Here is a 26,331-nt window from a genome sequence, read left to right on the forward strand (position 1 = left end):
CCAGCCCCCGGCACTCGCGCGGAGCAGTGGCTGCTCGGGAAGATGCCGCGGTGGCCCTGGCACGTCCAGGGACGACTGCGGGAAGCGGGGAGGATGGGAGCCCCCCGAGACGGGGCTGGAGGGGGCAGCGACCGGGGAGAGGCTGGGCAAGGCGGCACCACCGGCATGGAACGCGGCTCCGAGGGGTGGAACAAGCCCCGGGGCCCCGGGCGGGGGCAACCGGCGGGCGCTGGCGGGGGCGGCGCTGAGTCCTGCGGGGAGCGGGGGGAGGACACGGACACGCTCTGGGCGGCCCCGGGGAGGGTCGAGGCTGACGGCGCATCCCGGTGCGGGGTGCGGGAGGTGCCGGGGGTGCCGGCGGTGTGCGGGGTGCGGGGGCCCCTCCCGGCGGGGCGGGGCGTGCGCGGCCGCACGTCCGGAGCGGGGCGGGACGAGACCGGGCCAGCCCCGCGCGGCACCGGCAGAGCGCGGTGGGGCTCACGACGGTGCAGATCCGTGCGGTGCCGCTGGGGTCGGTGCGGCTCGGCTCGGCTCCGTTTCGTTCCCTTCAGCTTGGTTCCGTTCGCTTCGCTTCTCTTCGGTTCGGCGCGCATCAGCTCGGCTCGACGTGATTCGGAGCGGCTCGTGTCGGATTAAAGCGGATCGGATCGGACTAGAGCTCGGCACAGCCCGGCACATTTCGGCGTAGCTTGGCACAGCTCGGCTCGGCACGGTTCGGCACCGCCCGGCACAGCTCGGCACAGCCTGCACAGCGCGGTTCGCGGCGGGGATGGCGGTGCCGGAGCCGGACGCGCGGCTGGCGCAGGAGAAGGAGGAGGAGAGCGAGGAGGAGAGCGAGGTGCTGGAGGAGAGTCCCTGCGGCCGCTGGCAGAAGCGCCGCGAGCAGGTGGGAGCCGGGCGCGGCGGGACGGGAACGCCGGAGGGCGGCCATGGGAATGCCGGGCAGGGGGACGCCGGGAGACGGGATGTGGATGCCGGGGAATGGGGATGGGGACGCCGCCGCCGGGCCCTGCGGGGCCCCGGGCTGTGCGGGGCGCCCAGCGCGACCCCTCGCCCATCGCGGGGGCCGGGGCGGCCGCAGTCCCCGGGCGCGGGCAGAGCCCGCAGGTGCCCAGGGCACGGCGATGGCCGCGGCCGGAGGGCGATGCGGGGAGCGGTTCCGCGGGGAGCGAGTCCCCGGGGGCGGCCGGAGGCGCGGGGAGCCGGGCTCGGTCATGCCCGGGTCGGGGTGTGCCGGTGTGGAAAGCCGGGCTCGCCTTGTCTCGGTGCGGGGAGCCCGGTGCGGGGAGCGGGCTCATTGTGCCCAGGTGCGCGGGGACCGGGCTCGCCATGCCCTTGCGTGGGGAGCCGATCTCATCGTGCCCCGGTGCGGCTGCTGGTGGGGGGTGCTCCGTGCAAGGAGCCGGGTTTCTCCGTGCCCTGGTCTGGGGTGTCTGGAGCAAGGAGTCGGGCTCATCGCGTCCCAGTGCACGGTGCCAGATGCCCGAAGCCGGGCTCATTGTGCCCCACTGGGAGGGCCCAGGGGCTGGGCTCGCCATGCCCTTGTGTGGGAAGCCGCGGTGTGCCCCGGGGCACCGGGGCAGTCCCGGGCACGTTCCGCAGCGCAGGGCTTCGATGCCCGCGGGACCAGCCGTGCTGGGCTGCCGACAGCCGTCCCGCGGGGCTGCTGGGGTGTCCTGGAGGGTTTTGCTGGTCTGGGTCCTTGAGCGGTGCCCGGTGACTGCGACACAGGTCGCAGGATGGTGACCCCTGGGCGCTGGCCCGGAGCTCCTGCGGGGACGGGGACTGGCCGGGTCAATGGTGGGGTGTCGGGGCCGGCCCTCACAGCCCACCCTCAGGGCCGGAGAATCCGGTTCCTCCTCTCCAGAGAAGGGGGTTAGTTCACTTCAGCTCATCTTCCTAGGCCAGGGCACAGCATCGGGACCATCTCCCGAAAAATGGGGCTGGAATCACCCTGTCTCTGTCAGGGCACCCAGGAGCGGGGACCAGAGTCAGTGGGTGAATCCTGACCCCAGCAGGGGCGGGACAGCCCCGAGGGAGAGACACGTCAGGCACTGCCAGCACCCGAAGGGGAAAAGGCCCATCCAAGGCCGAACTGCTTCTCTTCCCGTTATCTCCCCTCTCCACGGTTAAGGACCCGGCCCCAGCGTTCAGCTCTGCCTGCGGCTGCATCTCCCAGCCTGAATTCCTAGTCTGGGCTTTGCTGAGATCTTGGTAACCTGCTCCTGGCTGATAACCTGCTCCTGGCTGATAACCTGCTCCTGCCAGCGCCGTCAGCACCTGCCCTTCCATCCCTCGGTGCTGCCAGGTGCTTCCACACCCACACAGCCCCCTCCCCCCATTCCTGCTCCCTCCTCCTCTCTGGAAGACACCTTCCCCACACCAGGGTGCCTAATCCTGACCCTGACACTGGTGAAGAGAAGGACATTGAGGAGCTGGAGCACGTGCAGACACAGGAATGGAACTGTGAAGGGTCTGGAGTAGCTGAGGGAGCTGGGAGCCTCAGCCTGGAGAAAAGGAGGCTCAGGAGGAACCTTGTGGCTCTGCACAACTCCCTGACATGAGGGGGCAGCGGGGGGGGTTGGACTCTGCTCTCAGGGAACAGCAACAGGACAAGAGGGAACGGCCTCGAGCTGTGCCAGGGGAGGCTCAGGTGGGATAATGGGAAAATTCCTTCCGTCTGTTCTGGCCAAACAGTGGTGTTTAACAATGAGGATTTCAACACTAATTTTGTGCAGGAGCTCTCTGGAGCGGTGCCGCCATGCTCAGATCTGGCCCAGGGGGTTCATCTTCCTGTGCAGGCGTGGGAGTAGTGGAAACCCCCCAGTGCCATCTCCACACGAGTGCTTTGGGTTGCTGTCTCTGTGCCGTGCTCTCGATCCACAGGGATTTTCCAGCCGGAGCAGTGGGAGGGGTGGGTTGGCCTTTCCAAGGGCAGGACAGCTCTTCCAGGAGAGCTGGAGTGGCAGGAAGGCTCCTTGATTGCCAAGTGGAGGAAGCTTTGTGGAAGAGCCGTGTTTGTGCAAATTCACAGATGCTTCATGACGTGCAGGAAGGAGCTGAGTGCTGCCGATCTGCTCTCCTCTCACTGCCCTCAGCACTCCCGGGATTTGTACCCATAGGGAGCTTCCCTCACTCTCCTGAAGAGTCATTGTAATAATTTATTTCCCTAATCTGGTTTTGTGAGAAGAGTCAAGCCCTGTGTAGGACCTCCGGAGCTGTGCCCGATCTCTGGTTTGGAGAGCAGGGCCATCAGGGTGGGAGCGTCCTGGTGGGCAGAGCTTGAAGCTGGAATGCCAACAGAGCAGGGGCAGGTGCCCTGCTTGACCCGGGGTGAAAAGGAGGCTCAGGGGGGACCTTCTCCCTCTCCACAACTCCCTGACAGGAGGGTGCAGCCAGGTGGGGTCAGGCTCATCCCAGGGAACAAGGGACAGGACAAGGGCAAACAGCCTCGAGTTGTACCAGCGGAGGTTTAGGTGGGATATTGGGAAAATTCCTCCTGGAAAGGGCTGCCCAGCACTGCCCAGGGCAGTGGTGGAGTCCCCACCCCCGGGGAGATTTAACATCCCTGTGGATGTGGCACTTGGGGACGTGGGTCAGTGGTGGCCTTGGGGAATGGATGGACTCAGTGGGCTCAGAGGCTTTTGCAACCCAACCCACTCCATGGTTCCATGGTTCTGCAGACTGAAAGGCAGTGTCCGATACATTAACAGTATTGTTCACTGATGGTGTGGGCACAAGGACTGCACCTTGTTTTCACACACAGGGCTGTGCTGGGCCTGCCCTGCCCCCCCCCGGAATGAACCAGCTCCCCTCCCAACCTCCTTTGCCTGTTTGTGATCATTTATTCCTCGGGGATGTGAAGTCACAGGTTGCTGCGAGCAGCTCAGGGAACAGCAGCACTCGGACAAGGTGTGACGAGAAGCAGCGCTGTGGCCCTCGCGGTGTCACAGCCCCAGCCCTGCCCTGCCCTGCCCCTCTCAGTGCTCTCCTGTTGTTTGTGAACTGCTGCTGGCGCAGAATTTTCCACGTGGGAACACCGGGGCTCTTTCAGCCTTGCTTTGATGACCTCATTTGCTTTTCCCACCCACCCTGGGGAATATGAGCAGAAGGGAGAAGAAACTTGGTTTTCTGCTCCTGTGAAAAGTTTTGCACCTTTGCTGGTCTGAGCAGGGGTTGTGGCCGAGCCCCAGCACCTCGTGCTGGGATGAGTCTGGTTTATCCCTGCTGGTTTGCATTCCCAAACCCTCAATCCACCCAGAAAGGGGGGGTGGGGGGGGGCTTGTGACCAGCAGGTGTTTGCTGGTCACGAGTGCTGGTCCCACCATGCTCATCTGTCACATTTTCTGGGTTCAGGCCGTGATTTCCACATCCTCCCCCTCATCTCTCCCACCCATCGGCGCCTGTCAGTCCTGCCCGTTGTGCTCCCTGTGGGAATGCCCTCATGCTCTGGGTTCCTGAGGGCCTTCCCCTTGGGATGAGAGTGGTGTGTGCTGTGGCAAAGCTCAGCTGTGGTTCATGGATGGAACTGTGGAGTTGTTCCTGTAATTTATTCCTCTAAGCAACCCCAGAGCTGTCTCTTGCTCATAATTCTGCTGCTGCTTCCAGTGTGGGATTTGTTTTGGAGCGCCCTTGGACTCCGGTGAGGGAAGGGATGGGGCATCCAGAGGGACCTGGGCAGGCTGGGGAGGTGGGACCGAGGGAACCTCGTGAAGTCCAACAAGGGCAAGGGAAGTTCCCGCATCTGGGTTGGGTCTCAGCACAGACACAGGATGGGGGAATTGGCTGGAGAGAGTCCCTGGGGAGAAGGACCTGGGGGTGCTAGGAAAGGCTGGACATGCCCCAGCCACATGCACTGGGATCCCAAACCCCCTGTGCCCTGGGCTGACCCCCCAGCGTGGGCAGCAGGGAAGGGGGAATTCTGCCGCTCTGCCCTGCTCAGGTGAGGCTCCACCTGCAGAGCTGCCCCAGCCCTGGGGAGCAACATCAGGAGCACGTGGAGCTGCTGGAGAGTCCAGAGAGGCCCTGGAGCTGCTCCAGGGCTGGAGCCCCTCTGCTCTGGAGCCAGACTGGGAGAGCTGGGGGTGTTCACCAGGAGAAGAGAAGCTCTGAGGAGAGCTCAGAGCCCCTTCCAGGGCCTAAAGGGGCTCCAGGAGACCTGGAGAGGGACTTGGGGACAAGGGATGGAGGGACAGGACACAGGGAATGTCTTCCCACTGCCAGAGGGCAGGGATATTGGGAAGGAATTCCTGGCTCTGAGGGTGAGGAGGCCCTGGCACAGAGAAGCTGTGTCTGCCCCATGCCTGGAAGTTTTCCGGGCCAGGCTGGACAGGGCTTGGAGCGTCCTGAGACAGTGGAAGGTGTCCCTGTCCATGGCACGGGGTGGCACTGGGGGTCTTGAAGATCCCTTCCTGCCCACTCCATCCTGGGATTCTACAATTCCAACTATGAGCTTTAATTCATCCAGCAGGATGAAAGAAGGGAAAGAGTGAAACGACAGTTCAAATGCAGAGAAGAAGTGCTGAAGCAGAATTTGAGGAAAATAAAGTGATTTAAGGAAAAATCAGCAAGAGAGGGAGGTTTTGGGGTGTTGCTGTAGGTTCCCAGAGATCAGAAAACAAAAACAAAACATGGAAAAATAGTGTAAGTGCTGGAATCCCGTGAGGTGCAGGGGGTTCCCATTTTTAGGCATTAATGAGGTTTGCAGTTGGCAGCGGGATCGCTGGTTCCATGGTGGATGATTTGGGAAGGCTCCAACTATGCAATATCTGCCACAGGGTTATTTTTAAAAGCTGCTTTGTTGCCAACCGTCCCCAGGGATCTGGGCTCGGAGCATGCGGAGCTGTGAGGAGCTTTTCCAGCACGGGGGGGATCAGCTGGAGGACTTGGCTCCTTCTTTTCCTGCCATCTCTTTTGTTCCTGCCTCTTTCTGCTTCTGCAGCTTTTGTTTGCTGCGGGTGAACTCTGCAGGGTGAGTTTGGGGTGACTCTGCCGAGCTCAGCTGATCTCGCAGGTGAACTTCCAAGACTTTTGGGTTAATATCCAAGAATTTAGGGTTAATGTCCAAGAATTTAGGCTAAGATCCAAAACTTTAGGGTTAATAGCCAAGAATTTGGGGTTAATATCCAACTTTAGGACAGTGAAGGCTTCACCCTGACTGTGCTCTGAACAGAGGTTTTGGGGCACCCCAGAGGCTTCTAGCTGAGGATAAACCAAGAGGAAATGGAATTCTAGTGGAAAACTCACCAGTAGATAAATGTTGCTGGAAGCAGACAGTGGATTTCTGTCCCCAGCACGTGCTCCGGGGGTCTGGCAGGGAACAAGCCTTGGCTGTGCCAGATTTAGAGTCCTCCCCATCACCCTCCAAGCTCGTGTGGGCGGTGCGGGGCCTGTTCTGGATGGTGCCTCAGGGCCGCTCTCCTCGTGCCACGTTCTCCATTTCACGGAGCCTTTAATCCTTCGGGATCTTACCCGGCCACAACAATCCTGTGCCTTGTTCTCGCTGCTGGGGAGGGAGTTGATGTCAGCCCGCAGTGAGGCTTCAGTGCAGGAACTTGTGGTTTTTCATGCAGGAGCACGCTCCTTTATCCCCATCCATATTCTGCAAGGAATGCCTGGTTGCAGCTCCTTTATCCCCATCTATATTCTGCAAGGAATGCCTGGTTGCAGCTCCTTTATCCCCATCCATATTGTGCACGGGAGTTCCTAGCTGCAGCTCCTTTATCCCATTCCTACCCTGCACAGGAATTCCTGGCTGCAGCTCCTTTATCCCATCCCTGTGCTGTACAGGAACTCCTGGCTGCAGCTCCTTTATCCCATTCCTATCCTGTACAGGAATTCCTGGCTGCAGCTGCTTTATCCCATCCCTGTGCTGCACAGGAACTCCTGGCTGCATCTCCTTTATCCCATCCCTGTGCTGTACAGGAACTCCGGGCTGCAGCTCCTTTATCCCATTCCTATCCTGCAAGGGAATTCCTGGCTGCAGTGCCTTTATCCAATCCCTGTGCTGTACAGGAACTCCTGGCTGCAGCCCGGTGCTCTCTGCCTGCTCCAAGGCAGTCCCTGTGTCCTGACTCTCCTCCATTTCCCAAACGGATGCAGCTCCTCAGCTCCCAGACCGTTCCTTCTGTGCTCCCCCCACCCGAACTGTTACAATTACTGGCATTTGCCATGTTTTCTTCCCTTTCCTGTCTTTATCCAAGCTTTTTTGGCCCTTTCCCTCGCTTTCCCAAGGGGGTGGTTTTGTTTGCAGTGCGCAGATGTCGCAGCCGAGTCCTGCAGGCTTGAGCCCCCTCTGTGCCCCTTGGCTCTTTCCTGCTTTTCCTCTGCTGTAACCAGAGACCTCTCGCAGTCCCAGAGGGTTTTGTATTCCACTGCTGGGCCTGGGGGTGTCCCAGGCCGTGTTACAGCACGGATGAAGCTGCTGGAGTGCTGCGGGTTAGCTCCTCACTGAGCAGTTGGACAGCAAACCTGTGGCAGAGCTTCCTGCAGAGATGACAGACTGGTCACCAAGGGTTTCCTTGGCTTTCCTGGAGCTGCTTTGCTGATGGCTGAGCTGGTTAGCCGGGCAAAAACAGGGAAACCAGACCAAATTCCTCTGAGCTGGGCTGATTCCTGCTGGTCACTGCTCCTGCCCGGCCCACAGAGGCTGCTGGCTGCAGCTTCCCGCTGGGTTCGGATGCTCATCCAGCACACTCTGGTGTATCCTGGCTGAGCACTGCAAAGGCTCCCTGGGTGTTTATCCCCGGGCTGGACTGGTGGGCACTGGGGGCCTGTGCAGTGGGATGGAGTATGGCATTCCCATGGAATGGGGCACAGCATAACCACGGGATGGGGTGCAGGAAGCCCATGGGATAGGGCACAGGAAGCCTATGGGATGGGGCACTGCATGTCCACAGGGATGGGATACAGGATGCCCAGGGATGGGGTACCACCTGCTCATCCTCCCCTTGGGCATCCCCTGCTCCCACTTTCTGCCCCAACCCCTCTGGGTTCCATTTGCCCAGTGCAGGCTGGCACTGGGATCCTCTCCCTTTCCTCCTGGATCCTGCAGAGCCCTGTACCACTGCCAGCCCCATTTCCTGGGAGAGGGTGCTGGGCTTGTCTCACCTCCCAGGGCTGGGCAGTGCTGGGCTGGGGCTGACCCCAGGTTTGTGTCCCCTCCCGGGGCCATGCAGGGCCTGGGGGTAAAGCAAACATTGCTCCAGGCTCCAGGCGTGCGCAGGGAATGGCTTCTCCCAGGAAATAACAACCCTGGTACTGCCCCATGCAGGATCTCTCCTGGCTCTGGTCTGGGCAGTGGAAAAATACTCCTCTGTCCCTTTCCTGCAGCAGTGGCCAGAGAACAGGGATCACAGTGTTTGCTCCAGCAGCTGCTGGGCAGGAGGGAAGGGCAGCTGTAGGCATGGAGGGAAGCAAAGGCTTCCAGCCCTCCCACCCATGGGCTGGGGCACCCTCCAGCTGTGTTCCCGAGGAGCCCTGCTCAAGATCCCGCTGGGAGAGGCAGGATCCCTGTCCGTGGGATTACACAGGGACCCCTGTGCAGCAGGAATCTCCTGTGAATGGACAGTGGCCTCCCACTGCCAGAGGGCACGGTTAGGTGGGATATTGGGAAGGAATTCCTCCCTGTGAGGGTGGTGAGGTGCTGCAATGGATTTCCCAGAGAAGCTGTGGCTGCCCCTGGATCCCTGGAAGTGTCCAAGGCCGGGTCAGACAGGGCTTGGAGCAACCTGGGCTAGTGGAAGGTGTCCCTGCCCATGGCAGGGGGTGAAAGGAGATGAGCTTTAAGGTCTCTTCCTACCCACTGGACTGGACTTTGATAATTCTGTGACAGGGAGAGTTCCTGGGAAAGACCCTCCTGCCCTGGGTGGGGCAGCTCTGCCACTGCCCATCCTGCGAGGTTGTCCCTGACTCTGTCCCTGCCCGCTCTCCCAGGCCGGGAGCACAGCCCCGCACTGGGGTGGTTTTTCTGGTTGACTGAGTGGCCCTGCTGCTTTGTGCCCCAGCTCTGCTCCTTCTTCGAGGCTCCAGGATGGAACTGGTCACCAGTACCTGCCTGTGGCACCAGGTGGCATGGGGTGAGCTGTGCCGGTGGCAGAGCTCACCCCGTGCCTCCCTGCCCTCAGCTGGGGCTCCTCAGCCCGTCGGGCACAGGGCTGAATTAGTGCTGAGATCATGGGTTTGTGAGAGACAGGATCAAATGCTGTACTGGAATCAAAGTATTTTCCATCTCGTGCATTCCCTTCACCTGCTCGTTGTGTAACAGGATCTCACGGACAGAACAGGTTTGTCTGGCACCGCGGATTCCTTGGCAGAGCCGCAGGGCCCGTGGGTGTCCCCAGCCCTGAGTGCTCCTGCCAGCTGATGGATAGGTGGATCTGTCATTGCCCAGGGCTGCTGCTGGTCCCAGTTCCCTCCCTGGGGACAGAGGGGCTGCAGGTGGCCCTTCTGGTGTTGAATGGGGCCCCTGAAGCAGGAGCTGGGAGCTGGGAGCAGAGCCTGGGAGCCTGGAATGTGTTCCCAGCTCGGGAGAGGGGCACGGCAAGGGCACAGAGGGGTCCCTGTGGGGACCTTTGGGGACCTTCAGGATACAGCTCAGGTGTCCCTGACTGGGGCCTCAGCCCTCTCAGCTCATTTTTTTCCTTTCCCATGTTTTCTGAAGCGATTTCTATGTTGCAACAGCCACCCCTGCCCTGCCTGGGGCCACAGCCGGGGACGGCGGGGCACAGCCTCGGTCAGGGCTAGGGGACACGAGGTTTGGGGGGGCAGGGGTGGCTCAGCGCCAGCAGCCCCCGCAGGGACTCCCCCCTTCCCTGCTGCCCGCGGGGTGTCCCCGTGCCCGGCACTCCCTGCTCCCGTGTCCCACGAGGAGCCGGACACGGCCCTCCCTGTCACCCAGCTCCCGGGACGCTGGAGTGGACAGGCCAGGTTGGGATTCACTCTGCAGAGGTTTTCCAGGCACGCCGCGTTCACTGCTCAGCCCCGAGGGCCGGCAAATCCCGCCCGTTCCCGGCACCAAATGTCGGGGTGGCACAAGGAGTGAGCGGGGAATCGTGGAATGGTTCGGGTGGGAAGGGACCTTACAGACCGCCCTGCCATGGGAGCAAAACCTCCTCTCCCCGTTATTCCCAGCCCCATCCACCAGCTGCTCTCGCAGGCCCCAGAGCTGCATCCCCGAGCCCGTTCCCGTGCCTGTCTCAGCCCTCGTTGACGAGAAAACCTCAGAAGGGAGCGATTGAGTGGAAGCTGCAACCTGATCTTTGGTAAACCCGCCCTGCCCCGTCCCCAGCGATCGCTCCGGGCGCCGGTCGAGCCTTTCTGGCAGCGGGGACTGTCCCAGCCCGGCGCTGGAGAGGCGCCGGTTCCGCTGGTGCTCACCACGAGCAGCGCACGGAGCTGCCGGGAGCCCCGGACAACCACGGGGGACAACCACGGGGAACAACCACGGGGGGATAACCACGGGGGGATAACCACAGAGGATAACCACGGGGGGATAACCACAGAGGATAACCACAGAGGATAACCACGGGGGGATAACCACGGGGGATAACCACGGAGGACAACCACGGGGGAATAACCACGGGGGATAACCACGGAGGACAACCACGGGGGACAACCACGGAGGATAGCCACGGGGGGATAACCACGGAGGATAACCACGGGGGGATAACCACGGGGGGATAACCACGGAGGATAACCACGGGGGGATAACCACGGAGGACAACCACGGAGGATAACCACGGGGGGATAACCACGCGGGATAACCACGGAGACCCGCGCCGCTGCCTTTTGCCCCAGTCAGGCTGTGCGGAAAATGCCGCGTTTATTTATTTATGGAGGCCGGGCCGGAGCTCGGAGCGGGAGCAGCTGGTGGGGATCAGCTTTGCTCCCACTCAGCTCAAGACGGAACACGTTCGTGTCCGCACGGAGCGGGGAAGGTTCCTCCTCCCCGTCACGTTCCAGAGCCTCCCGGAGCCCGGTAGATCCACTGCCCGCGCCCTGAGCACCGGGATCCCCCTCAGGCTCTGAAAGCAGCTTGTTCGGAGCTGTGAGGGACCCCCGGGCTCCTGCTGTGCGTCACCAGGGAGGATGGGCTTTAAGGTCCCTCCAACCCAAAGTCTGTGGTTCCAAGACGATTCTGTGATTCCCACTCTGGCTGTGAGTGCAGTGGGATCACTGGGAAGGCTGTGGCTGAGTCCCTGGCCGTCCGTGCTGGGCTTTTTGCGGAGCACGTGGAGCCTGTGCCGGGCAGAACAAGGAACAGAGGTGCTTTGTGTGGCCGCAGCACGAACTGGGCCACGAACTGCCTGGGCGTGCCCTGCTAATGAGCTGGGGGTGCTGAGCGCCTACGGCTGCCCCGAGCCCCGCAGGGACCAGCCCTGGCAGCAGGACGAGCCCCGAACCCGGGCAGTGGGATGAGCCCCAGCAGTGGGAGCAGCTCTGGCATCAGGACAAGCCCTGGCAGCAGGATGAGCCCTGAGCCCCAGCCGTGGGCTGAGCCCCAAGCCCCACCATCAGCACGCCAGTACCTGCCCCGGGAGCAGCAGGACAATCCCCCTTTTCTCTCTGGCTTCCCGTGGCATGGCAGATGGAGTGGGCACTGTGCCCCTGCTCGGCCTGATGGGGGCACAGCCCCAGCCCTGAAAGTGCCCCCAACCCCACAGGAAGGGGCAGGAGCAGGTGGGGCTGCAGTCCCACTCCCCAGGGATGCTTTGGGGTAGGCAGTGGGTCAGGATGCAGCGGGTCAGGATGCAGCAGGCACCACTGCTGGGAGGCAGGAGCCCTGTCCTGGGGTGGGAGTCTGAGCCAGGTGCCTTGGAGTGGGTTTTACCTGGGCTGGAGGTGGGTCCTGGTGGTCGTGGCTGGTCTGGGGACCAGGAGGGTCCTTGCAGGATGTCACCTGTGGAGGTGACACCCACAGAGCTGCTCTGCATGGGGTCCTAGGATGGGGATCTGTGACCTCTGGGGATAGGAAGTGCTTGGACAGATCTGGGGGCTGTATGCAGGCTCCTCAGGATGCTCAGAGATGATGTGGTGGCTTTGGTTTGACCACACCTTCTGATTTTCCCTGGACAGTGCAGGTACGGGTGGCTCCCCCACGGCTTCTGGGCTGGGGGGGCAGGGCAGGTCCCCACCTGTATGCAGGAGTGGGGCCCGTGACTGTCACCCCCAGTGAAAAGCCAGAGGGGCCAGCTTGGGACCTGCTCGAAGGGCTGGTTCTCCTGCTCCCTCCTGGCCCAGAGCTCCCAAAGGACAGGCACCAGCTGGAGATTTGCTCCACGCTCCAGTTCCCAGCCAGAGCCTCTTCTGCGGCCACTCCAGGCACCTTAATTCCAAAAAAGCTTTATTTGTAAGACAGTCCCATGTTGCCATGGCAGGGAGTGTTGTAAGAGCATGGAGGCTCTGCTTTTCCTGAGCAGGAATCGGGTTTCAGGCTGATTTATTTATTATTTTGTATTTATTTATTTATGTTTTACTCTGGGAAGTGTCAGTATCAATCACTCTGGACGTGCCACTGCTCTGCCAGTGACACAGAGGGGATTGCACAACAAAGCTGTAGTCACAAGGTACTCACCCAAGGGGTGGGTTCATGTGGTCAGAAAACCTCTGAATTCCCAGAAGTGGCTGGAGCTGGGGCCGTGGATAAACCAGTCAGATAAACCAGTAAGATCTGGCTGATCAGGCCAGGATGAGCTGTTCCTGTGCCACAGACAAAAGAAAATGGATTTTTTTTTTTCTTTTGTGAGTTGCCTGTGGAGCAGGTGGTGCCATCCTCCCCCAGGCCACCCCCGTCCCCTCAGTGCGTTCCTCAAGCCTTCCCTTCCCCCAGGTGAACCAGGGGAACATGCCCGGCATCCAGAGCACCTTCCTGGCCATGGACACGGAGGAGGGCGTGGAGGTGGTGTGGAACGAGCTGCTCTTCACTGACAAGAAGGCCTTCAAAGCACACGAGGTGAGACCCTGAGACCCCCCACACCTTCCTGGGTGGGGCATAGCCTGGCAGGATGGGCCTGGGCCTTCCTTGGCTGCTCCCTCAAAGGCGGCTCCAGTGTCCTCTGCACCGCAGACCAGTGTCCCTGTGATGTCCCCAGCCCTTGGGATGCCCTGCCCCATCCCAGAACCCACACCTTCCCTGTCCTGCCCCATCCCAGAACCCACTACCTCCCCTGTCCTGCCCCATCCCAGGACCCACACCTCCCTTGTGCTCTGTGGGCCCCCAGGAGAAGATCAAGACCATGTTTGAGCAGCTGGTGCTGGTGGATCACCCCAACATTGTGAAGCTCCACAAGTACTGGCTGGATGTGAAGGACTTGAAGGCACGGGTAGGGGGTCTGGGGGGGCACAGGGGAAGCAGGTGGGATCCCAGCTCTGCTCCTCATCCTGCTCCTGGGCCTCCCTTCCCCATGTGGGGCCGGGCTGGGGGGAGCTGACCCCCTGTCCCCTGCTAGGTCATCTTCATCACGGAGTACGTGTCCTCAGGGAGCCTAAAGCAGTTCCTGAAGAAAACCAAGAAGAACCACAAGGCCATGAATGCCCGGGTGAGGTCCCGGGAGCACGACAGGGGGTCCAGCTGGAGCGGGTGGCTCTGGCCGTGTCCCAGGAGGGTCTCTGGGATCTTACAGGGCAGAGCAGGTGGGGGTTGCTGTTCCCTGGGTCACATGGGGACCCTGCTGGACCCCAGGGTAGCCCAAACTGGATCCCACTGGCTCCAAGCTGGGAGTGGCTGCAGTGGGTGACACTGCCCAGGGCTGGCACCTGGGGACAAGGGACCAGCATCCCCTGCAAAGCCACTGCCCAGGGCTGGTGTGAGGGACCTGTGGGATGATCCAGAGCCACCCCTACCGTGTGCAGGGACACCTCCCACTGTCCCAGGCTGCTCCAAGCCCCAGTGTCCAACCTGGCCTTGGACACTGCCAGGGATCCAGGGGCAGCCACAGCTGCTCTGGGCACCCTGTGCCAGGGCCTCACCACCCTCACAGGGAACAATTCCTTCCCAATATCCCATCCATCCCTGCCCTCTGGCAGTGGGAAGCCTTTTCCCTTTGTCCTGTCCCTCGATCTCTTGTCCAAAGTCCCTCCCAGCTCTCCTGCAGCCTTGAGCCATTTGCTGGAGTCATTTGAGCAGGGAACAGGGGCTGCTTTTGTGGGACAGTGTGGGACACACCCCTGAGCCTTAGTCGGGCCTAGTGGGATGTCCCTGTCGCTGGGAAGGGGTGGGAAGGACCCTGAGCCTTGGCAGGGCACAGGGGGATGTCCCTGTCACTGGGAAGGGGTGGGAAGGACCCTGAGCCTTGGCAGGGCACAGGGGGATGTCCCTGTCACTGGGAAGGGGTGGGAAGGACCCTGAGCCTTGGCAGGGCACAGGGGGATGTCCCTGTCGCTGGGAGGGAGTGGGAAGCCCTGGCCTGGCCGTAGGTGCTGGTGTGTCCTGGCTGACGGAGCTCTGTCCCTGCCCTAGGCCTGGAAGCGCTGGTGCACCCAAATCCTCTCGGCTCTCAGGTGAGGCTCCCCTGGCTCCCTGCCCTGCCCCGCAGGGTCCCAGGGGGTGTGGGCTGTGCTCGGGACACCCCTGTGTCCCCCCAGCTTCCTGCACTCCTGTGAGCCCCCCATCATCCACGGCAACCTCACCAGTGACACCATCTTCATCCAGCACAATGGGCTCATCAAGATCGGCTCCGGTGGGGCAGCGCCGGCCCCACCCCAGGGGTCCGGAGGGGTCTGGGGGTGTCAGAGGGGTTCAAGGGGGTCTGAGGGGTCTGAGATGGTCCAAGGGGGTCTGAGGGGTCCAAGGGGGTCTGAGGGGGTCCGAGGGGTCCAAGGGGTCCGAGGGGTCCAAGGGGGTCTGGGGGGTCTGAGATGGTCCAAGGGGGTCTGAGGGGGTCCGAGGGGTCCAATGGGTCTGAGGGGTCCAAGGGGGTCTGGGGGGTCCAGGGGTTCAAGATGGTCCATGAGGGCCCAGGGGGTCTGAGGGGGCCAGGGGGGTCCGAGGGGGTCCCAGGGGGTCTGAGGGGTCCAAGGGGGTTGGCAGGAGGAAGGGGGCAGGGGTCATGTGGGGTGTGGGGGGGGTCCTAGCCGGGCAGGAGCCCCAAGAGTTGTGGGGTCCCTTTTGGGGTGCCAACCTTGGCATTACCTGTTCTTCTCTGTCCCCTCCTGCCTCCCCAATGCCCGGCTCCCTCTGGCGCTGCCCGGCAGTCTGGCACCGGGTGTTTGCCAATGGTGAGTGACCCATGGCCACCTTCCAGCATGTCCCCTGCCCTGGGGACACCCCCCTGTGGCCCCTGAGCCCCCACCAGTGGGGCACCGGACACAGGGGAGGGGGGGACCTTCATCCCTCTAGGAATTGCTGCTCCTGGGTTGGGAGCGGAGGGGTCTCCTGGGATGGGGTGGGCAGGGGCACACACAGATCCCCCCTCATCCCCTCAGACCCCCACGGGTGGGCACACACAGACCTCCCTCAGACCCTGCCTCGTCTCACCCCCCCAGCGCTCCCGGACGATCTCCGCAGCCCCATCCGGATCGAGCGGGAGGAGCTGCGGAACCTGCACTTCTTCCCTCCGGAATATGGCCGTGAGTGGGGGCTGGGACGGGGGAAAAGGGGGACATGGGGGGTCGGGCACGGGCAGGGAAGAACAGGGGAGGGCAGGAGGAAGTGTCTACAGGGATGGCATGGGGCGGGGGTCTCCAGGTGGGGGTCCAGGCCTGAGGCTCTGTCCTGATGTGTCCTGGTCCGTGTTCCAGAGAAGGCAGATGGGACAGCCGTGGACATCTTCTCCTTCGGGATGTGTGCGCTGGAGGTGCGGAGCGGGATGGACCCTGGGAATGGTGGGACCCTGGCCCTTGTCCGGGGTGTCCTTTGTCCGGGGCTGTCCCTTGATGGGAGGTGTCCCTTGTCCAGGGGTGGCCCTTGTTGGGAGGTGTCCTTTGTCCAGGGGTGTCCTTTGTCCAGGGGTGTCCCTTGTCCGGGGTGTCCCTTGTCCAGGGTGTCCCTTGTCCCTGCCCTGTCCGGGGGTGTCCTTTGGGAAGCCCCCATGGACTGGCCGTGCTTCCTCTCGCAGATGGCCGTGCTGGAGATCCAGACCAACGGGGACACGCGGGTCTCGGAGGAGGCCATCGCGCGGGCCCGGCATTCCCTGGATGATCCCAACATGCGGGTGAGTGCAGCTGGAGGAGCCTGCTGGGGGTAAATCCCTGTCCTGCACCACTCCTGGGATGTAAATCCCACCCTGCATCCTTCCTGGGGGTAAATCCCTGTCGTACATCCCTCCTGGATGCAAATCCAGCCAGTTCCCAGTAGGTGCAGGTGGGGTCTGGCCCTGTACCATGAGTGCCCGTTTTCCCTCAGAGCTATAGTCTCCTGAGTATCTGTGCCCCCTTCCCAAGCTCCATCTCACTCCTCACCTCCTCAGGAGGCCCACATGGATCCCAGGGAACAGAGAACAAGCTGCCCCACAAATATTTGGGAACAGAGTTTAATAAGGAGACAGGGCAGTTTGGGGGGGTAGTTGGGATTCGGGCTCAGCCAGAGGAAGGCATGGAACAGCCGGAACCTTTGATACCCGTCCATCCTCCCTGACCCACTCAACCCCCCTTCCTCTTCCTTTGGCAGTCTCCAAGACATCCCATAATGAGTATGTACATTCCCCAAATTCTCTTGTTTGATCACAGGATTTCTCGAGGCATCCCACAGTAAATCCTGCCCCTTAGATCCCACAGTTCCCACGACCTGGGAGAGCCAGGGAGTCTCCTCTGCAGAGCATCGGCTCCGGGAGTGGTTGGAGTCACGCCCGAGGGTCTCTGGGGCAGGTGGCTCTGAGGGGTCCAGTCTAGGGGTGCCCACCTTGGGATCACTTTTGGATCTATCCCAGATATCCTGGCCCATTCCCTGTCAGCAGCACGGCAGGAGCTGCAGGAGCAGCGGAAGATTTGGCTCCTCTGCTCTCAGTGAGCAGAACGGGCAGATCCCTTGGATTCCGCTGCTCATCCTGCCCTTTCCCCACTCCCACCACCACATTCCTGCTCTTGGGGCTGATCCTGGTCCTGCCCCTTCTCCTGCAGCCTTTGCTGGGCTCACACCCGGGATGGGGCCAGTGGGGACCCACTTCCCATCTCTGCCCACCTGGAATTCTGCTGTGGCTCCCTGTCCTGGGGCTCCTGCTGCAGAAAGAGCCCTTTGGTTCCATTTCCTGGGAAATTGTATCAAAAATAGTGTGACCTCAGGCCTAGGGCAGTGACCCCTGTGCTGGCACTGCTGGGGCCCCTCCAGTCCTGGGGCAGGTTTGGGGTGCCCAGGTAAGGACATTGAGGTGCTGGAGCGTGTCCAGGGAAGGAAATGGAGCTGGGGAAAGGTCTGGAGCATCAGGAACAGCTGAGGGAGCTGGGAAAGGGGCTCAGCCTGGAGCAAAGGAGGCTCAGGGGGGACCTTCTGGCTCTGCACAACTCCCTGACAGGAGGGGGCAGCCGGGGTGGTTGGGCTCTGCTCCCAAGGAACAGGGACAGGACAAGGGGAAATGGCCTCAGGCTGTGCCAGGGGAGGCTCAGGCTGGACATCAGCAGGAATTTCTTCAAGGAAAGGGTGGTCAGGCCTTGGGAGGGGCTGCCCAGGACAGTGTGGAGTCCCCACCCCTGGAGGTGTCCAAGGAGTGACTTGGACACTCGGTGCTCTGGGCTGGTGACAAGGTGGGGGTCGGGCACAGGGTGGACTCGATGGTCTAGGAGCTCTTTTCCAGCCTCAGTGATTCCTGTGATGGTTCTGTGCTTGTGTGAAATGCTCCTGTGAGAGGAGCAGGGGCATGTCCCGCTCTGTTCCAGCTCGTGCCCCTGCTCTGATCCCAGGAGTTCATCCTGTCCTGCCTGACCCTGAACCCGGACAAGCGCCCGACCGCCCACAACCTCCTCTTCCACCGGGTGCTCTTCGAGGTCCATTCCCTGAAGCTGCTGGCAGCCCATTGCTTCATCAACCACCAGTGTGAGTGCCCGGGACCACCCGGATCTCTGAGCTCATCTTCTCCCAAGGAGCCAGGCAGGGAGAGCTGGGAATGTTCACCATGGAGAAGAGAAGGGTCCAAGGAGACCTCAGAGCCCCTTCCAGTGCCTAAAGGGAGAGCTGGAGAGGTCTTTGGACAAGTGATGGAGTGACAGCACAAGGGGGAATTGTTTCCCACTGCCAGAGGGCAGGGATAGATGAGATAATGGGAAAGAATCCTTCCCTGTGAGGGTGGGGAGGCCCAGAGGTTGCCCAGAGAAGCTGTGGCTGCCCCATCCCTGGAAGTGTTCCAGGCCAGGTTGGACAGGGTTTGGAGCAGGCTGGGATAGGGGAAGGTGTCCCTGTCCATGGCAGGGGCATAGAACTGGATGGGATTTAAGGTCCCTCCCACACAAACCGTCCCGTGATTCCATGTGCAGAGCCTGGGGAGGGAGGCGGTGACTCCCATCCCCTCCCTGGAGTAGGGGCTGCAGGACCCACCCTGCAGGATCCCCCAGCCCCTGAACTCGCTGTGCCTCTGCCCCAGATCTGATGCCAGAGAACGTGGTGGAGGAGAAGATCAAGGAGCTGGACCTGAACATGGTGATGGCCGAGATCCGCAGGGAGGGTCGGCCCGGGGCACAGTGGAGGTGAGGATGGGGGAGATTCCACAGCATCCAGCCTGGAGATCCCAGTGCCGTGGGGAGCAGCCCCTCACCCCCTGAACCCTCCTGTCCTGTTCCCTGCCCAGGTACTCAGAGGTTTCCTTCCTTGAGCTCGACAAGTTCTTGGAGGACGTCAGGTGGGTTGGAGCTCCCAGCTCTGCTCCCAGCTCTGCCTCAGCTCCCCAGGGAATGTGGAGCCAGGATGGGCACAGGGGATTGTCCGTGCTGTCCCCAGCTGTGCTTGGTGCCTCGTCCCTGTGGTGTCCCCAGGCTCGGGGAGCTGCCCACCCCTGCTCCTTCCAGAGCCAGCTCTGCCAGGGCCATAGGGGATGGAATCAGCTCTGTGTCCTCCCTCTGTGTCTGTGCCAGGAATGGGATTTACCCCCTGATGAACTTCGCTGTCTCCAGACCCCACGCCCTCCCACGTGCCTTGTCCCAGCCCCAGGAGGATCCTCAGAAAGCCAAGACTCCCACGCCAGAGCCCTTTGATGTGGAGACCAGGAAGGTAAGGCCAGACCCAGGTGGGGACAGCTCCTCACTGGTCTCCATCCCTGCTGCAGGGACACCTCTCCTGTTAGCCATGGCCCAGGTGAGAGCTGGGAGAGGAATTACAGGGTTTCAGTGGGAATTCCAAAGTCCTGCTTGGGAAGGCCCCAGAGCCAGAGGGGCCCTGTCCAAGCTGATCCCCAGCTGGGCTTTTCCAGGTGGTGCAGATGCAGTGCAACATGGAGCTGAACGAGGACAAGAGCCAGTGGCACGTGAGTACCCGGATCCTGACCCACTCCCGGCGCTGGGAAAGACCTGCTCCCTGCACATCCCGCTGGGAATGGGACTGGGAATGGGGCTGGGAATGGGATTGGGAATGGGATTGGGACTGGGGAATGGGACCAGGGAAATGGGATTGGAAAATCAGACTGGGAAATCTGACTGGAAAATGGGAAAGGGAAACCTGCCTGGGATATCAGACTGGGAAATGGTACTGGGAAGTCTGACTGGAAATGGTCTCAGCCAGCTTCCGTGGTACCCAAAGAACTCACTCCTGTCCTGTACAATGAAAGAATTCCCAAAGAAGCCACGAATTCCCCTGGCCTGTGGGACACAGACCTTGAGTGTCTGGATGTCTCTGTCCCTGGTGTTTCCAGACACCTTTGGACTCCCGTTTTTTCTAGCCCAGTACTTGCAGGGAGCTGGAATTGCTCCAGGGCACCAGCACTGCCCGAGAGCTCCCACATTCCCGCAGTCCCAGCACCTCCGGGTGCCTCTGGGGGGGCTGGGATGAGCAGACTCTCTCCTGTCTCTGCAGCTCACACTCCTGCTCATCCTGGAGGACAAACTGCACCGACAGCTCAGCTATGACCTGCTGCCCAGTACGTTCCTGCAGGGAATGCTGGGTGTGGATGCTGGGGGATCCTGTGGCCCTGCTGGGATTAAGCTCTGTTGGACACGGAATGTGCCAGCTTCCCAGACAGCTTCCCAACCTTTCCCTTTCCTTCCTTTCACCTCCTCCTCCTCTCTCCTCCTCCTTCTCCTTTTTCCATTCCTTTCCTCTCTTCCTCCTCTTTTTTCTTTTCCTTTCCTCTCTTCCTTTCCTTTCTCCTTTCCTCCTCTCTCCTCTCCTCTTCTTCCCCTCCCTTTCTCTCCTTCTTCTCCTTTACCCTTTCCTTTCTCCTTCCCTTCCCTTTCTCCTTCCCTATCTCCTTCCCTCCCCTTCTTTTTCTTTCATTTCCCTTCCCTCTCCTTACCTCCCCTTTCCTTTATCCTTTCCTTTTTCCTCTTCTTTCCTTTCTCCCTTGTGGTCCCAGCCCTTTCCCACCTGGCCCTTTTGCTGGTGCCTCTGGCATGAGGGAGTCACCTGCCCATAAAGTGAGAGTTGGGAGGGCAGTGAGTGGATGATCCAATGGCCATTCCAGAGCTGCATTCCCACCAGGACCCACAGAGGGCAGTTCTTGGGGTCCCCGTGGTGCACTCTGCTCTCATTCCCAGCACTGGCACAGTGTCCCCAACACTTTTCCAATGGAAAGGTGGACCCTCCTCTGAGGGGGCCCAGGAAAGGGGCAGGTCCAGCTCCTTCCCAGAACATCAGGAGCCTCTGAAGGCCATGCAGCCAGAGCCCCAGGGCTGCCTCACAGACAAAATCCCCAGAGAAAGCTGGGAGCTGCTCCTTCCCCAGCCCGTTGCGGGCTCTGCTGCAGGCACTGTCCTGGGGCTTTCCCTGCTGAGCCATACAAAACCTTTCCAAGTGACACATTGTCCTGAGCTGTGTTCTGGGTGCTTGGGAACCTTGTTCCACCTCCCTGGCCCATTTTCCCAGGATGAGCAGCTCCTGCTGTGGCTCTCCCAGGTACAGGAGCTCCACGAGCTGTATCCATGTTCATGTTCTCCTGCTCCTTGTCTCTGCAGCTGATAACTCCAAGGATTTGGCCACAGAGCTGGTGCATTATGGGTTCATCCACGAGGTGAGTCCCTGCTGTCCCCCAATTTGGAGCCACAGAGCTCCTCCAGCACTGGCCCCTCACAGGCAGGAGTTGGATTCCTGTTCCCTCCGGACTCTGCTCCAGGAGCTGCTCCAAGGGGAACTGCCTGTTGCGGCAATGTTAATTAGCTGGACCTTAAATAATTCTGAGTGGGAGCCCCCAGGGAAGGAGGCTGATTCCTTACTTAAAGAATCACAGAATCGTTAGGTTTGGAAAAGACCTCCAAGATTATCGACTCCAACCTGTGACCAAACATGCAAGGTCACCCTGATGACATCCCCAAGTGCCACATCCACACGTTTATTGAACACTTCCAGGGATGGGAACTCCACCACTGCCCAGGGCAGTTGTGCCAGGGCTGCACAGCCCTTTCCAGGAGGAATTTTCCCAATATCCCTCCTGAACCTCCCCTGGCACAGCTTGAGGCCATTTCCTCTTGTCCTGCCCCTCATTCCCTGGGAGCAGAGCCCGATCCCCACCTGGCTGCACCCTCCTGTCAGGGAGTTGTGGAGAGCCAGAAGGTCCCTCCTGAGCCTCCTTTGCTCCTGGCTGAGCCCCCAAGGCTCCCTCAGCCGCTCCTTTCCTCAGCTCTCTTCCCTCCCCTGGACATGCTCCAGCCCCTCAGTGTCCTGTACCTGGGGACCCCAAACCTGCCCCAGGAATGGCTTGGGATTGGGACTGTGGGAGGCTGGAGGGACCTGGGATAGCCCAGCAAAGGGAGCTGTTGGCACGTTTGGATTTCAGGACGACTGTGAAAAGCTGGCCATGTTCCTGGAGAGCGCCTTCCACAAGCACCGCTCCCAAGCCCTGTGAGTGCCGGGGACCCACTGGAGCCCCATTCCCAGGGGATTAAGGTGCCGGACTGGAGGATCCCACAGGGCTCCCGACCCACCGAACTGCAGCAGGACTCACCTGGCCAGGCCTTGGGCCGAGGGGGATTTGCCCAATCCGTGCTCTGGGAAGGCAACAGCTGACAGAGGACTCGGCAAACACCAGGAATTACATCCTGGGATGTTGGGACTCATGTTCTGGTCCCTGCTCCCAAGGGGAGGTGTGGGGGAGTGGGCAGCACCCCCCAGCAGCCCCTTCCCGGTGGGGTTTGTGAAACTGCTGCAGGAACCCCCAACCGGATCCGTTTCCCTCTGGGAATGATCGGCTTTTCTTGCTGCAGGTCCCAAAGCTATTTTTTCCCTCTTTGCCATCTGGAATGGTCCTTGCTGAGGGGAGGGGAGGAGCAGGCTTGGAAAACCCTGGTGTAGCTTCCCATCTGCCACATTCCAGTCTCAATCCTGAGTTTCTCCAGGTTTAAGGTCTCCACTGTGCTGCCTGTGCTCAGAATCCTCACGATGAGCTGGGACTGTGTGAACTGGACTTGATATGGCTTGAGAAGAAATTCCAGAAATCCTGACCCACCACCTGCATCCACACACGTGGATCAGCAGGAATCTCGCTGATGCTCCACAGAATCCTTGTCATTCTCCAGTTTCTCCTACAGCCTTCCAAAATCCCTTGGCATCTTCAGGAGAAAGCCCTGGTGCCTCTTCCTCCCATTCCTCCTGCAGTGACTGGAATGTCAGTCCCTAGCCTGGAGATGGGGGAATTGCCACCGTCACCACCCCAATGCTGCCCTTTGCCAAAGGGACACGTCCTTGACGTGGGGAAAAGTGCAAACAGGAATTTTCTCTGTCCAAGAGTTGTGCGGGGCTGCTCCTGCTGCTCCTACTGTGCCAGGGAAAACTGGCTCTGATATCCTGCTCTGTGCTGTGCCAGTGCTGCTCCTGCTGCTCCCACTGTGCCAGGGAAAACTGGCTCTGATATCCTGCTCTGTGCTGTGCCAGTGCTGCTCCTGCTGCTCCCACTGTGCCAGGGAAAACTGGCTCTGATATCTTGCTCTGTGCTGTGCCAGTGCTGCTCCTGCTGTGCCAGGGAAAACTGACTCTGGCATCCTGCTCTGTGCTGTGCCAGTGCTGCTCCTGCTGCTCCTGCTGTGCCAGGGAAAACTGGCTCTGGCATCCTGCTCTGTGCTGGTGCTGCTCCTGCTGCTCCCGCTGTGCCAGGGAAAACTGGCTCTGGCATCCTGTGCTGTGCCAGTGCTGCTCCCGCTGTACTGGGGGTGTCCAGCTCTGGCACTGCCTGCTGATCTGCACCATGCTGGTGTTCCATGCTGGCATTCTGTGCTGGTGCTGCTCCTGCTGTGCTGGAGGAATCCGGCTCTGCCATCCTGCGCTGTGCTGTGCCAGTGCTCTGTGCCGTGCCAGGGAAAACTGCCTCTGGCATCCTGTTGTGTGCTGTGCTGGTGCTGCTCCTTCTGCTCAGACTGTGCTGGGGGAATCCGGTTCTGGTGCTGTCCTGGTGATCTGCACCACGCTGGTGCCCCATGCCACTGCTCTGTGCCAGTGCTGCTCCTGCTGTGCAGGGAAAACTGGCTTTGGTATCCTGCTGGTGTTGCGTGCTGGTGCTGCTCCTGCTGTGCCAGGGAGAACTGTCGCTGGCATCCTGCTCTGTGCTGCTCTGTGCCGGTGTTCTGTGCCAGTGCTGCTCCTGCTGCTTTTGGTGTGCCACAGGAAGCTGGCTCTGCCATCCTGCTCTCTGCTGGTGCTCTGTGCCGGTGGTGCTCCTGCTGCTCCTGCCGTGCTGTGGGAATCCAGCTCTGGCATCCTGCTCTGTGCTGTGCCAGTGCTGCTCCTGCTGCGCTGTGGGAATCCGGCTCTGGTGCTGTCCTGGTGATCTGCACCGTGCTGGTGTTCCATGCCAGTGCTCTGTGCTGGTGCTGCTCCTGCTGCTCCCACTGTGCCATGGGAAGCTGCCTCTGGCATCCTGCTTCGTGCTGATGTTCCACTCTCTGCTGGACCTCTGTGTGGCACCACCTGCCCCGCACTGCTCGCGCTTTGTGGTGTCGCTCTGGCTGCATCCCACCGGGATTTTATCCGTGCTCAGATGCTGCACTGCCAGCTCGGGCTGCATTCCCGGCCCAGGCTGCATTCCTGGCTCGCTCAGGCTGCATTCCCAGCCTGTGCTGCATCCCCAGCTGTGCCAATGTTCCAACCTGACAAATCAATAAAGCAGCCAGTCCCACTGGAGGGCTCTGCACCAAACTGCTTGTAATTCCTTACTCCAGTGAAACCAAGGAGGAGGGATTCAGGGAACACCTCACAGCTGCTGATTGCCAATCCCCCCAGAGCAGACCCGCCCTGGGCCGCAGACATTCCAGCCCCTCCTTGGCACTTCCCTAATGCACCCCTCCCATGAATCCATGGCTTCAACAGGATCTAACACAGCTTCTCTGACCCTGGAATTCCCTGCCCTTGGTGAACTTTAGCGGCCCAAACTCCCAAAATCCTTTATAAAACGTGGGGGCTCTGTGAATTCCTTGGGGGTTTTCCTCAGTCTTGTGTATCTTCTGCAGTGGGAGTACAAGATCCTGGTGCCAGTTCCACTCTGGAGGTGCCGGGTGTGACAGCACCTGTGTCCTGCTGGGGCTGCTTGTCTTTGAGGCAGAACCCACACGTGGGGAGGGACATCAGGTGGGGCCATCCCAGAGCTGCCCTTCCATCCCCTGGCACAGAAACACAGAATCCCAGGATGGATGGGTGGGAAGGGACCTTCAAGACCCACCAGTGCCATTGCTCCAAGCCCTGTCCAACCTGGCCTGGAACACTTCCAGGGATCCAGGGGCAGCCACAGCTTCTCTGGGCAACCTGTGCCAGGGCCTCCCAACCCTCACAGGGAAGGATTCCTTCCCAAGATCCCATCTATCCCTGCCCTCTGGCAGCGGGAAGCCATTCCCCCTTGTGCTGTTCCTCCAAGCCCTTGTCTAAAGTCCCTCTCCAGCTCTCCTGGAGCCCCTTTAGGCACTGGAAGGGACTCTAAGGTGTCCCCGGAATGTTCTCCTTTCCGGATGAACATTCCCAGCTCTCCCAGCCCGGCTCCGTTCCCTGTGCTGGGGTTTGGCCGTGGCTCTGCATTGAAATTTGGACACCAGGGATTGGGGCCCCTCGAACAGAACCAAGAGAAGGGACAGGACGGGAACAGAGACACCGGGATGGGGATAGGGACATTTCACTCCAGTTCCCGGCAGACGGTCCCGATCCGCCCTCCCATGACACGTCCAGCACCTCCCGGGGCCCACCGCCGGTACTGGGAGGGGGTTCCCGCGGCTCTTCCCCCGCTGCTGCGACCAAGGGCCACCTGGTACCAGCCGGGCCCTCGGGTTTAGCATGTTTTGTCCCGTTTTAGCTGGGTTTACCCAGGTTTAGTGCATTTAGCCGGTTTGAGCCCGTCTTATCCAGGGCCCGGCCCGTTACAGCCCTGCCCATGGCACCAGCAGCTTTGGACCTTCCCGAGACACCGGGCACTGCCGGCCCAGCACCAGCCCAGGGGCGCTAAAGTGCGCAACAGCCGAGCTGGGGCCCTGATCCCCCCGGGATCATATCAGGCCGTGCTTCGCCGCGCCGCCGGTGACCGCGCCTGGGCGGCGCCATCTTGACAACCGCTCGGGTCACATGACATCCCCGAACTCTCGCGATACCTTTTCTCGTGAGGACCTCCTGTTGCCCGTTTCCCGCGCGCGCGCCGCGGAGCTCTCGCGAGACCCGCGTGCTGTAGACGGGAAGGACAAGATGGCGGCGACAACGACGATGGCGCTGGTGAGGGGGCGATGGGGCGGCGGGACCAGGCCGGGCCGGCTCCTCTCGGCTCCTCGGGGCTCCTCTCGGAGCTGGGGGCGGCCGCCAGGGGGAACCGCGGGTGAGGGGTGACGGTTCTGAGGGGACGGCGCTGCTTCCCCCCGGTTCTCCTCCGGTTCTGGGCTCCCGACCCGGCCTTCTCCCTGTGGGGGAGGTGTCGGTGCTTCCCCTCCCGGTCCTGAGCCGGTTCTCCTCAGTTCCCTCCCCGCCTGCAGCGGGAATAGGCGACCTCGGGCTCTGCGTGGAACGGTCATGGCTCCTATAGGCCGTGCAGGAAATGAGATCCCCGGGCTCTGCACGGACGGCAGTGCTTATCCTGGGCCGTGCAGGAAATGAGATCCTCGGGCTCTGCACGGACGGCAGTGCTTATCCTGGGCCCTGCAGGAAGTGAGATCCCCGGGCTCTGCAAGAACGGCAGTGCTTATCCTGGGCCCTGCAGGAAGTGAGATCCTCGGGCTCTGCACGGACGGCAGTGCTTATCCTGGGCCGTGCAGGGAATGAGATCCCCGGGCTCTGCAAGAACGGCAGTGCTTATCCTGGGCCCT

General features: G+C 61.1%; 2 protein-coding genes across 8 annotated transcripts in view; both read left to right on the forward strand.

Moving 5' to 3' along the window:
* The first annotated feature begins 421 nt into the window (after positions 1–421).
* Positions 422–24,196, forward strand: NRBP2 (nuclear receptor binding protein 2). 6 transcript variants are annotated; one of them, XM_042020900.1, is made up of 19 exons: positions 799–886; positions 10,132–10,262; positions 12,830–12,952; positions 13,221–13,322; positions 13,449–13,538; positions 14,459–14,499; positions 14,584–14,678; positions 15,193–15,216; positions 15,424–15,567; positions 15,739–15,794; positions 16,056–16,151; positions 17,833–17,965; positions 18,510–18,612; positions 18,714–18,764; positions 18,997–19,132; positions 19,332–19,385; positions 19,931–19,994; positions 21,028–21,083; positions 21,846–24,196. In XM_042020900.1, exons 3-19 carry the CDS (start codon positions 12,845–12,847, stop codon positions 21,912–21,914), a joined length of 1,422 nt encoding a protein of 473 aa, XP_041876834.1. In that variant the 5' UTR covers positions 799–886; positions 10,132–10,262; positions 12,830–12,844; the 3' UTR covers positions 21,915–24,196. The 6 variants fall into 6 exon arrangements, with proteins under 6 accessions (XP_041876831.1, XP_041876832.1, XP_041876830.1 ...); XM_042020897.1 differs by lacking the exon at positions 10,132–10,262 and having other exon boundaries at positions 422–886; positions 13,221–13,316; XM_042020896.1 differs by lacking the exon at positions 10,132–10,262 and having other exon boundaries at positions 423–886.
* A 1,449-nt stretch (positions 24,197–25,645) lies between these two features.
* The window catches only part of PUF60 (poly(U) binding splicing factor 60), a 22,327-nt gene continuing 21,641 nt past the window's right edge, over positions 25,646–26,331 (forward strand). For both annotated transcript variants that reach the window (XM_042020892.1, XM_042020894.1), the window contains exon 1: positions 25,646–25,747. In XM_042020892.1, coding sequence (XP_041876826.1) covers positions 25,721–25,747 — 27 coding nt within the window. In that variant the 5' untranslated portion in view covers positions 25,646–25,720. The remainder of the gene's footprint in view (positions 25,748–26,331) is intronic.

This window comes from Corvus kubaryi, unplaced genomic scaffold (genome assembly GCF_017639235.1).
Source record: "Corvus kubaryi isolate FWS band 111438036 unplaced genomic scaffold, C.kubaryi_AGA036_p1.0 37063, whole genome shotgun sequence".
NCBI classification, from domain to species: Eukaryota; Metazoa; Chordata; class Aves; order Passeriformes; family Corvidae; genus Corvus; species Corvus kubaryi.